Below are 12,518 nucleotides of genomic sequence, written 5' to 3' on the forward strand. Positions count from 1 at the left end.
ATGTGTGTATAAAAATAAGTAACAGATGGGGTACGAGGGGGAGGTGGGGCATTAGTGGAAGCCAGAGAAGTCGATGTTCATGCCATCAGGTTGGAGGCTGCCCAGATGGAATATAAGGTGTTGTTCCTCCAACCTGAGTGTGGCTTCATCTTTACTGTAGAGGAGGCCGTGGATAGACATGTCAGAATGGGAATGGGATGTGGAATTAAAATGTGTGGCCACTGGGAGATCCTGCTTTCTCTGGCGGACAGAGCATAGATGTTCAGCAAAGCGGTCTCCCAGTCTGCGTCGGGTCTCGCCAATATATAAAAGGCCACATCGGGAGCACCGGACGCAGTATATCACCCCAGCCGACTCACAGGTGAAGTGTTGCCTCACCTGGAAGGACTGTTTGGGGCCCTGAATGGTGGTAAGGGAGGAAGTGTAAGGGCATGTGTAGCACTTGTTCCGCTTACACAGATAAGTGCCAGGAGGGAGATCGGTGGGGAGGGATGGGGGGGACGAATGGACAAGGGAGTTGCGTAGAGAGCGATCCCTGCGGAATGCGGGGGGGGGGGAGGGAAAGATGTGCTTAGTGGTGGGATCCCGTTGGAGGTGGCGGAAGTTACGGAGAATAATATGTTGGACCCGGAGGCTGGTGGGGTGGTAGGTGAGGACCAGGGGAACCCTATTCCTAGTGGGGTGGCGGGAGGATGGAGTGAGAGCAGATGTACGTGAAATGAGGGAGATGCGTTTAAGAGCAGAGTTGATAGTGGAGGAAGGGAAGCCCCTTTCTTTAAAAAAGGAAGACATCTCCCTCGTCCTAGAATGAAAAGCCTCATCCTGAGAGCAGATGCGGCGGAGGTGGAGGAATTGCGAGAAGGGGATGGCGTTTTTGCAAGAGACAGGGTGAGAAGAGGAATAGTCCAGATAGCTGTGAGAGTCAGTAGGCTTATAGTAGACATCAGTGGATAAGCTGTCTCCAGAGACAGAGACAGAAAGATCTAGAAAGGGGAGGGAGGTGTCGGAAATGGACCAGGTAAACTTGAGGGCAGGGTGAAAGTTGGAGGCAAAGTTAATGAAGTCAACGAGCTCTGCATGCGTGCAGGAAGCAGCGCCAATGCAGTCGTCGATGTAGCGAAGGAAAAGTGGGGGACAGATACCAGAATAGGCACAGAACATAGATTGTTCCACAAAGCAACAAAAAGGCAGGCATAGCTAGGACCCAATTTCAGAGGACTGGTGTGGAACAGAAATACTGGCGTGGAGCAGCTCGCTGAGTTACCTCCTTTATGTACACTGGATGTGATGTAGTTTCACTAAGTCCCTGAGATAAAGTTTAAAATAGAACTGATTTATTTGTCACTGATCCTGAGTATGAAACTACAGTCCCATTAAAGGTGAACAGCAGCAGAAGAAACTCCTCCCAGTCCCAGTGACCAGGATGCAGAACTGGGTGTGGTGAGCAGCAACAATAATTGAAGAGTTCGACACCAACAGTCACTTTTGAACTTGCCCCTGGACTAAGTAACTGTGATGGTCAAATATCCAGCATGCAGCATATTCAGCTCTTTCCCCAGTGTCAACTCGATAGTGTATCATAAGGTGGGAAAATGGAGTGAATCCCTTCCCACATTCAGGGCCTCTCTCCAGCACAAACCCACTGATGTTCCTTCAGTCGAAATGACCAACGAAAACCCTTACCACAATGGTTTCTTCATAGTCTGAACACACTGGTGTGCCAGTTGAGAATATGGTTCAATGCATCCCTTCCCACACACGGAACAGCATGAACTCACAGGTGTGTCTTTATGTCAGATGATCGACTGAATCCATTTCCACAGGCCGAGCAGTGAATGTCCGCTCCCCAGTGTGAACTTGTTGATGTAGTTTCAGTTAAGTTAACGCGAGTGAATTCCTTCCCACATTCTCAGTAGTTGAAAGGTTTCTCCCCAATGTGAACACGCTGGTGTGCCAATAGGGAAGATGACTGAGTGAATCTCTTCCCACATTCAAAGCAGATGAATGGCCTCTCTCCAGTGTGAACTCGCTGATGTACTTTCAGTTGCGATGACTGAGTGAATGCCTTCCCACAGTCTGAGCAGATGAACGGCCTCTCCCCAGTGTGAACTCGCTGGTGTGCCAGTAGGGAAGATGACTGCGTAAATCCCTTCCCACAGACTGAGCAGGTAAACGGCCTCTCCCCAGTGTGAACTCGCTGGTGTGCCTGTAGGTGAGATAACCGAGTGAATTCCTTCCCACAATCTGAGCAGCTGAATGGCCTCTCCCCAGTGTGAACTCGCTGATGTACCTTCAGTTGAGATGACTGAGTGAATCCCTTCCCACAGTCTAAGCAGGTGAATGGTTTCTCCCCAGTGTGAACTCGCTGGTGTGCCAGTAAGTGAGATGACCGAGTGAATTCTTTCCCACATTCTGAGCAGGTGAATGTCCTCTCCCCAGTGTGAACTCGCTGATGCAGCTTCATTTGAGATGACTGAGTAAATCCCTTACCACAGTAACAGCAGGTGAACGGTGTCTCCCCACTGTGAACTGACTGGTGTGCTTGTAGATGAGATGATCGAGTGAATCCCTTCCCACAATCTGAGCATGTGAATGGCCTCTCTCCAGTGTGAACTGACTGGTGTGTCAATAGGTCAGATGATCGAGTGAATCCTTTCCCACAGTCTGAGCAGGTGAACGGCCTGTCGCCAGTGTGAACTCGCTGGTGTGCCAGTAGGGAAGATGACTGAGTGAATCCTTTCCCACAGTCTGAGCAAGTGAACGGTCTCTCCCCAGTGTGAACTCGCTGATGTAGCTTCAGTTGAGATGACTGAGTGAACGCCTTCCCACAGTCTGTGCAGGTGAATGGTTTTTCCCCAGTGTGAACTCGCAGATGTGCTAGAAGGTGAGATGACCGAGTGAATCCCTTCCCACAGTCTGAGCAGATGAATGGTCTCTCCCCAGTGTGAACTCGCTGATGTACCTTCAGTTGCGATGACTGAGTGAATCCCTTCCCACAGTATGAGCAGCTGAATGGTGCCTCCCCAGTGTGAATGGACTGGTGTGCCAAAAGATCAGATGATCGTGTGAATCCCTTCCCACAGTCTAAGCAGGTAAACGGCTTCTCCCCAGTGTGAATTGTCTGGTGTGCCTGTAGGTGAGATGATCGAGTGAATCCCTTCCCACAGTTTGGGCAGGTGAACGGCCTCTCCCCAGTGTGAACTCGCTGATGTACCTTCAGTTGAGATGACTGAGTGAATCCCTTCCCACATTCTGAGCAGCTGAACGGTGTCTCCCCAGTGTGCACTGATTGGTGTGCCAGTAGGTCAGACGATCGAGTGAATCCCTTCCCACACTCTAAGCAGAGGAATGGCCACTCCCCAGTGTGAACAGATTGGTGTGCCTGGAGGTGAGACAATCGAGTGAATCCCTTCCCACAGTCTGAGCAGGTGAATGGCTTCTCACCAGTGTGAGCTCTTTGATGTGTCTGTAGGTGGGATGACTGAGTAAATCCCTTCCCACAGTCTGAGCAGATAAATTGCATCTCCCCAGTGTGAACTGACTGGTGCATCAATCGCTCAGATGACTAAGTGAATCTTTTCCAAGCTTCTGAGCAGGTAAACTGCCTCTCCCCAGTGTGATCTTGCTTGTGGGTCAACAGATCTGATGACCGAGTGAACCTCTTCCTACTTAGAACTGTTGAACAGTCTCTCTCCCTTGTCAAATCACTCGTGTCTCTGCAGATCAGCTGAGTGAGTGAACCTCTTCCTACACACAGAGTAATTGAACGGCTTCTCACTGCTGTAAATTTTCTAATATATTGTCAGCTTGGATGACAGAATGAATTGCTTTCCACAAACAGAACATGTAAACCATCTCACTGTGGTGTGAACTTGCTGATGTATCTTCAGGCTGGATGACTGAGTAGGTCCTCTCCCAGACAAAGAGCAGGCGACTGGCCTCTTCCCCCTTTGAGCTCACTGGTGTCTTTGTGGGTCAGTTGAGTAAGAGAATCCCTTATCACACTGAGAAAAGGAGAATGATACCTCCCTTCTATCAATTAACTGGCAAGTCATCAAGTCAGATGTCACAGTAAATCCGTGTCACAGTCAATGCAGTTGAAGAACTGATCTTCAGTGAACATATGCTGGTGTGTTAGCACCTGGGTTCCAATGGATTTCACGAGTTACAACAAAAAACTTCATTTCAGACACAAAGCATGCTTCCAGCTGTGGTTGAGATATTTCTTCATCTACAAGGGCCAACAGATAAATTGGTGTTACAAAGGAAATATTTGGTCACTCTTTAAATATCCAGACAGAGACCTTAGAACTGATGTGTTGTTGCATTTGTGATTCGTGTATACAATTTCTTTGTCATTTCTAACCTGTAAAAAGATTTACAAAAGACATCAATGGGTGAAGGACAGCATTTCAGATGAGATAACTTTATTCTCAATGGCGATGTCTGACATCACACTGTTACAGCGAGGTTCAACCCAAGCTGGAGGAATCAGGCATCCAGTTCTTTGACTGTCTTTCTGTCTGTATCAGAATGGACCATTCCTGCCCCTCTTCAATCTGTAACATGGCTGTTTGTCTCTCTCTACTTGTGTTATTTCAAGTTCTAGTCATGTCCCACAGCGCTACAAAGAGCACATGATATTACACAGCTGATCCTGGAGACTTTCTAATTACTCTGACCCCACCCGCAAGAGATTGGTGGTGGTAAACTCATTGATGATCATGCCAATGAATATGAAGGGGAGGAGGGCAGTATCTGAAGTGCGGCACTTTTGTGATATGAAAGCTACAAGTCACTTGTTAACCCGGTGAAAGGCGTTTGATATCATTTTGTACCCAGAGAGCTTTCTACAAAACAAGATCTCACGAGTCGTTCTACTCAGAGAAAGCGTTAAAACAAAAGTGATTTTCTCGAGAACTAAATGTGATGGAAAGATTTTGTTCTTTTATCCCCGGTAGCACTAATTGACATTTTCATTGACTGGAAGGTGGATTCTTTCCGAGATTAATTCGGAACGATATTTTTGTTCCGAGTTCCTAATCCTGGGATTTAGATAGATGGAGCTCGGCAGCTCATCCGCTGCTATTCCCTCCGACCCGTCAATTGGTCACCGTCCCAACCACGCGCATGCGTCGCAGAATGGCGGCAACACCTTCGCTCATCAGCAGAAAGGTCCTCAGGGCCCGGCTACTTGGGGCTGAGAGAGAGGGAAAGGACCAGGAATCCCGGGATGCAGGGCCACGGTGTGTTCGGAGCTCGCAACAATTGTCCCTCAGTCGCGATGCGGACGCCGGTGCCAATGAAACCCCCGCCCAAAACCCCGCTCTTACCTGCTGCCAATCCCTCTAGACGCCTGACGTACACTGAGCGCATGCGCGAGTTTCGGACACGGTCTGACACCACGCATGCGCGTTTGATCGCTGGGTCATCGTTGCTGAATTCTGCGCTGCAGAAAATGTTGGGGGAGCTCATCAGGTCAGGCAGCATCCATGGGAATAAATAAAGTGTCAACGTTTCAGGCTGTGCCCTTCTTCAGGTCTGATAAGGAAGGGGGAAGGACTCCCGAATCAAAAGGTAGTGGGGGAAGGGAAGCAGGATAGCCGGAAAGTGATCGGTGAAGTCAGGAGGGTGGGAAAAGTGAAGGGCTGGAGGGGAAGGAATGTGATGGGAGAGGAGAGTGGGCCATGGGGAGAGGGAAGAAGGAGGTACGCGGGGTGGGGCGGTGAGAAGAGGTAAGAGGCCAGAGGGATTTGTAAACCACAGTATAATATTTACATAAATTTCTGCTAACATTATTCCAGTAGGTGCAAAGACATTGTGATTTTAATATCTGCTTGTCATATAACATAAAAATGTACAACACAGGAATAGACCATTTGCCCCAAGATATTGTCTGAACCAGCTAAAAAGCAAATAAAAAAACAAACACTAATCCCTCCTACTTATACCATGGCTGTATCTCCCCATCCTACTTACATCCATGTGCCTATCCAAAAGTCTCTTAAAAGCCTCCAATGTATCTGCCTTTACCGCCATACCAGGCAGTGTATTTCAGGCATCCACGATTCTCTGAGTAAAAAACTTACCCCTCACATCCCCCTTGAACCTACCCCCTCTCACCTCCAATGGATTTCCTCTGGTATTAGACATTTTAACCCTGAGAATCAGATCTCACCTCAGCCTCCAACGCTCCAGAGAAAACAACCCAAGTTTATCCAGTCTCTCATAATAACACATGCCCTCTAAACCAGGCAGCATCTTGGTAAACCTGTTCTGCACTCTCTCCAAAGACTCAAGATCCTTCCTATAGTGAGGCAACTAGAACTGTATGCAATACTTCAAATGTGGCCTATACCAGAGTTTTATCAAGTTGCAACATAATCTCCTGATTTTTGAACTCATTGCCTCGACTAATAAAAGCAAGCATTCAATAAGCCTTCTTAACCACCCTTTCAACTTAGATCCCAAGTTCTCTCTGCTCAGCAACACTGTTAAGGTCCTTGCCATTCCTTTGTCAGTATTCTGCACTATCCACAACTGCACAAATCTTGGTATCATCCACAAATTTACTAACCCACCCATCTATATTTTCATCCAGGTCATTTCTATACATCACAAACAGCAGAGGTCCCAGTTCAGATCCCTGCAGAACACGACTAATTATAGACCTCCAGCTTGAATAAATCCCTTCAATCATTACCCTCTGTCTTCTATGCACAAGCCAGTCTGAATCCAAACAGCCAATTTGCCACTGACCCATGCATCCTAATCCTCTGGATTAGCCTCCCATGAGGGACTTTGTCAAACACCTTACTAAAATCCATGTAGACAACATCCATTGTCCTACCCTCATCAATCTCTCTCGTCACCTTGTCAAAAAACTCAATGAAGTGGTAAGGCGCAACCTGTCACATACAAAGCCATGCTGGCTCTCCTAATTAGGCCATGGGTTTCCAAATGCTTGCATATTCCTATCCATTAGACCACAAGACCATAAGACATAGGAGCAGAATTTGGCCATTTGGCCCATCAAGTCTGCTCCGCCATTCAATCATGGCTGATGCTTTTTTTTCTCAATTCCATTTCATGGCCTTCTCCCCATAACCCTTGATGCCATGTCCATCAAGAACCTATCAATCTCTACCTTAAATACACCCAGTGCCCTGGCCACCACAGCTGCAGGTGGCAACAAATTCCACGAATTCCCCACCCTCTGGCTAAAGAAATTTCAGCATATCTGTTTTGAATGGACACCCCTCTATCCTGAGGCTGTGCCCTCTTCTCCTCAACTCTCCCACCATAGGCACCATCCTTTCCACATTTACTCTGTCCAGGCCTTTCAACATTGGAAAGGTTTGAATGAGATCCCCCCCCCCCCACAATCGTTCTAAATTCCGGCGAGTACAGAGGGGGGACCACGTAAGCAAGCAATGGAGTAATGCGTGTGTGGCTGGGCTCCTGCCTAACCTTTATTTTATATTTAGTATAGCGCTTTCTTTCAAATCATATCAAAATAAGTAAATAAGTCGTCTAAGTACATACAGAGAGAGTTACTATGTTCTCTGACGTGTGGTAATGGCATATAAGCTTCGAAAATATAAATACACTGGGCCCACTAACACCAAGATGACCGACTCCCCAGCGCAGAGTTGAAGTGCTGACCGTGACCGCGCAAGTACTCCACCCTGCACAAATTCAGGCGAAATGGACATAGAAGACCTAAAGATTCAGCTCCTCTCAGAGCTAAAAACAGACATCTCTGCGGCGATAAGAGCTCAGCTGAAAAATGTCCTCACCGAAGATTTCAACTACATGAAAAACGAGCTGAAAAACACCCTCTCTGAAGATTTCAACTACCTGAAAAACGAGTTGCAGGTAGTAAGACACATCAAAGTTGCTGGTGAATGCAGCAGGCCAGGCAGCATCTCTAGGAAGAGGTACAGTCGACGTTTCGGGCCGAGACTCTTCGTCAGGACGAACTGAAAGAAGAACTAGTAAGAGATTTGAAAGGGGGAGGGGGAGATCCGAAATGATAGGAGAAGACAGGAGGGGGAGGGATGGAGCCAAGAGCTGGACAGTTCATTGGCAGAAGGGATATGAGAGGATCATGGGACAGGAGGCCCAGGGAGAAAGAAAAGGGGGAGGGGGGAAAACCCAAAGGATGGGCAAGGGGTATAGTGAAAGGGGCAGAAGGAGAAAAAGGAGAGAGAGAAAAAGAATGTGTGTATATAAATAAATAACGGATGGGGTACAAGGGGGACGTGGGGCATTAGCGGAAGTTTGAGAAGTCAATGTTCATGCCATCAGGTTGGAGGCTACCCAGACGGAGTATAAGGTGTTGTTCCTCCAACCTGAGTGTGGCTTCATCTTTACAGTAGAGGAGGCCGTGGATAGACATGTCAGAATGGGAATGGGACGTGGAATTAAAATGTGTGGCCACTGGAAGATCCTGCTTTCTCTGGCGGACAGAGGATGGCATTTTTGCAAGAGACAGGGTGAGAAGAGGAATACTCCAGATAGCTGTGAGAGTCAGTAGGCTTATAGTGGACATCAGTAGATAAGCTGACTCCAGAGATCTGGACTATTCCTCTTCTCACCCTGTCTCTTGCAAAAATTCCATCCCCTTCTTGCAATTCCTCCGTCTCCGCCACATCTGCTCTCAGGATGAGGCTTTTCATTCCAGGACGAAGGAGATGTCCTCCTTTTTTAAAGAAAGGGGCTTCCCTTCCTCCACCATCAACTCTGCTCTCAAACGCATCTCCCCCATTTCACGCACATCTGCTCTCACTCCATCCTCCTGCCACCCCACTAGGAATAGAATTCCCCTGGTCCTCACCTGCCACCCCACCAGCCTCCGGGTCCAAGATATAATTCTCCGTAACTTCCGCCACCTCCAACGGGATCCCACCACTAAGCACATCTTTCCCTCCACCCCCCCCCCGCTTTCCGCAGGGATCGTTCCCTATGCGACTCCCTTGTCCATTCGTCCTCCCCATCCCTCCCCACTGATCTCCCTCCTGGCACTTATCCTTGTAAGCCTAACAAGTACTACACATGCCCTTACACTTCCTCCCTCGCTACCATTCAGGGCCCCAGACAGTCCTTCCAGGTGAGGCGACACTTCACCTATGAGTCGGCTGGGGTGATATACTGCGTCCGGTGCTCCCGATGTGGCCTTCTATATATTGGCAAGACCCGACGCAGACTGGGAGATCATTTCGCTGAACACCTACGCTCTGTCCGCCAGAGAAAGCAGGATCTTCCAGTGGCCACAGATTTTAATTCCACGTCCCATTCTCATTCTGATATGTCTATCCACGGCCTCCTCTACTGTAAAGATGAAGCCACACTCAGGTTGGAGGAACAACACCTTATATTCCATCTGGGTAGCCTCCAACCTGATGGCATGAACATTGACTGTCCAGCTCTTCGCTCCATCCCTCCCCCTCCTGTCTTCTCCTATCATTTCGGGTCCCCCCTCCCCCTCCCACTTTCAAATCTCTTACTAGCTCTTCTTTCAGCTAGTCCTGACGAAGGGTCTCGGCCCGAAACGTCGACTGTACCTCTTCCTAGAGAAGCTGCCTGGACTGCTGCGTTCACCAGCAACTTTTATGTGTGTTGCTTGAAATTCCAGCATCTGCAGATTTCTTCGTGTTTGCAGGTAGTAAGAACCGTGTTAGCAAACAATGCGGCACAGATCCAAGTTGAGATTGACCAAGTAAGGGCTAATGTTAAGGACATGGAAGATGGTATATCATTGTGGTCAGATGAAATGGTATTGCTTCAAACCATCATAAACGCCCTGAAGTCAGAGCTGAAGGACTTAAATGATAAATGTGAAGATATGGAGGGAAGAATGCAGAGGTGCAATATCCGTAATTTAGGGGTTGCTGAGGGGCCTGAGTCAAGTTCCGTGGAGTCCATTTCTAAATTACTGTCAGAGGTGCTTAAGCTGGACAAAGACATTCTTATTGACCGCTCGCATCAGAGTCTCACATCAAAAAAAAACAGCAGTAAACTGCGTGCAATTGTAGTTAAACTACAATATTACCAGGACTGTGTCGATGTTTTACGTTGAGCCCGAAACCAGGCTCCGCTTAACTACAATAGGAAACCCATCGCTATTTTTCCAGACTACACCACAAGAGTCGCCAAAGCTCGAGCTGTGTTCACGGATGTCAGGAAACTGCTGCGTGACCAGCTGGGTATCCGATATGGTATACTGTTCCCTGCTCGACTCCACATTACACACAACGGGACGGAGAAAGAATTTCTGGATCCAGAGAAAGCCATGGCCTATGTAACAGAGCATATCGTCATGGCAGCAAAACACAGAACATGATTACGGACCAGTAATGCATTTTTCATATGTGGGACTCCGATGGGCTGTTCATAAACAATTACAGAATCGATATTCCCTGCAATGCCCAGAAAAAGTATTATGATTATCCTAGTCTTTTGTCATGAAAAGATGTTTTCTCTGTGGTCACTGTCGTTGAGAAGTTAAAACTTTTTTTTGCGGAAGGAATCTTTACAAGATTAGGATTAATTTTGATTCCTTCAATATGCTTAAACCAAATTGGATTCATCCCTCGGTAATTAGCAAATTCGTAATACCAGCTGTAAGTCTATATATACTATGTTAAAATTCCAAACTATGTTGATATTTATAAGCTGGGGGAATTTCTAGTACTATTCTTTTTTCTCTTGTTTCTTAATTTAGGGTGGGTTGGGCAGGAGCTCAACCTGATTTAGCTCAGAAGGCACCCAAGTAAACACTTAATGTGTGGATATGGTAATAAAGGGTTTTGGGTTCACCATGTTTGTATAGGTGATGAGGGTAGGGAAATTGCCAGACTATTTCTTTTTGTTTCATACTTAGCCTATCGTTGTTATGTATATTGTATATTGGGAGATTGTATAATATGTATATTGGGAGATAATATGTATATTGTATAATATGTATATTGGGAGATACCTATGTGATATTCTACCTCCTTCAGTTCCATATGGTTAATAATATTTCATCTTGGACAAACGGTTGCTCTGTCCAATTAGTGAGTTGGAATGTTAAATCTCTTAATCACCCTGTAAAACGTAAAAAGGTATTTACTCATCTGAAACACCTTAAAACTAATATAGCATTCCTACAGGAGACCCATTTGCGTATCTCTGATCTTTGTTGACTAAGAAAGGGATGGGTTGGTCAACTATTTCATTCTAATTTTAATTCAAAGGCCAGAGGAGGAGCTATAATAATTAGTAAAAATACGCAGTTTGTGGCAACGAGTGTTGAATCTGATCCAACTGGACGGTTTTTAATTGTAACTGGGCGACTATATGGGCTGCCTGTTATACTTGCCAATGCTTATGCACCGAATTGGGATGACCATATGTTTTTTAGTGATTTCTTCTCCAAGTTGCCAAACATTGTCACACATAAGCTCAACCTCGGAGGCGATTTTAATTGTGTCCTCTCTCCAATTTTGGACCGCATTGCAGCGAGGAATGTCCCTATCTCTAGGTCAGCACAGTCTATCAGACATTTCCTTAAAACATACCGAGTGGCTGATGTATGGCAGTTTCATAACCCTACCTCTCGGAGTTACTCTTTTTTCTCCTCAGTACATGGTTCCTATTTGCATATAGATTATTTTTTTATGGACACCAGCCTCCTCTCTTCTGTAACAGAGTGTGATTTTGAAGCCATAGTTATATCCAATCATAGTCCGCAGACTTTAATATTACATATCCCTACTACACAACCAAGTTACCGTCCTTGGAGGCTAGATCCTACTCTCCTTTCGGTTGAATGTTTTGTGAAGTATATTTATTCCAAAATAGAATCTTTTCTGAGAATTAATCAAACACCAGGGGTGTATCCATCAATTGTGTGGGAGGCGCTAAAGGCATATTTAAGAGGCCAAATAATCTCATTCTGTGCACATCGGAGAAAAATAAAGACAACATATTAAACAATTGACAAATCAGATACTGGAATTAGACCTCTCGCATAGCCAAGCATCCTCATCGGCTTTGCTCAAACAGCGTTTACTACTTCAGACCAAATACAATCTGTTAACAACTCAAGAAGCTGAATATCTTATCTCCAAGTTGCAATGTGAGTTTTATAGACATGGAGAAAAAGCAGGAAGGCTGCTAGCCCATCAACTGCGTCAAAAAATGGCCGGTCACGGTATACCTGAGATACGGGATGCACAAGGCATAAAACAAACAGATAATGTAGAAATTAACATTTACCAATCACTGTACTCCTCAGATTCACCCACCATCCCATCAGATCTAGATGATATCTTTAAAAAGCTATAAACATCCCATATATAGATCTGCATGTAGCTGCTGATCTGGAGAAGGCAATCACGACTCTGGAGATAGACTCAGCAATTAGGAGTATGCAGAGTGGAAAATCCCCAGGCCCAGATGGATATCCTTCTGAACTTTTAAAAAAGTTTTCCACTCAACTTTCCCCATTACTATCATCTGTTTTTGAAGAA

At 46.3% G+C, this 12,518-nt stretch overlaps 1 protein-coding gene across 1 annotated transcript in view; it reads right to left on the reverse strand.

Annotated features, from left to right (window-relative positions):
- Positions 1-1,317: 1,317 nt before the first annotated feature.
- Positions 1,318-12,518, reverse strand: part of LOC140204656 (uncharacterized) — a 73,483-nt gene continuing 62,282 nt past the window's right edge. Inside the window, 3 exon segments of the mRNA XM_072271352.1 lie at positions 1,318-3,801; positions 5,334-5,449; positions 10,077-10,276. Coding sequence (XP_072127453.1) covers positions 1,775-3,801; positions 5,334-5,449; positions 10,077-10,276 — 2,343 coding nt within the window. The 3' untranslated portion in view covers positions 1,318-1,774.

This window comes from Mobula birostris, chromosome 11 (genome assembly GCF_030028105.1).
Source record: "Mobula birostris isolate sMobBir1 chromosome 11, sMobBir1.hap1, whole genome shotgun sequence".
In the NCBI taxonomy this organism is placed as follows: domain Eukaryota; kingdom Metazoa; phylum Chordata; class Chondrichthyes; order Myliobatiformes; family Myliobatidae; genus Mobula; species Mobula birostris.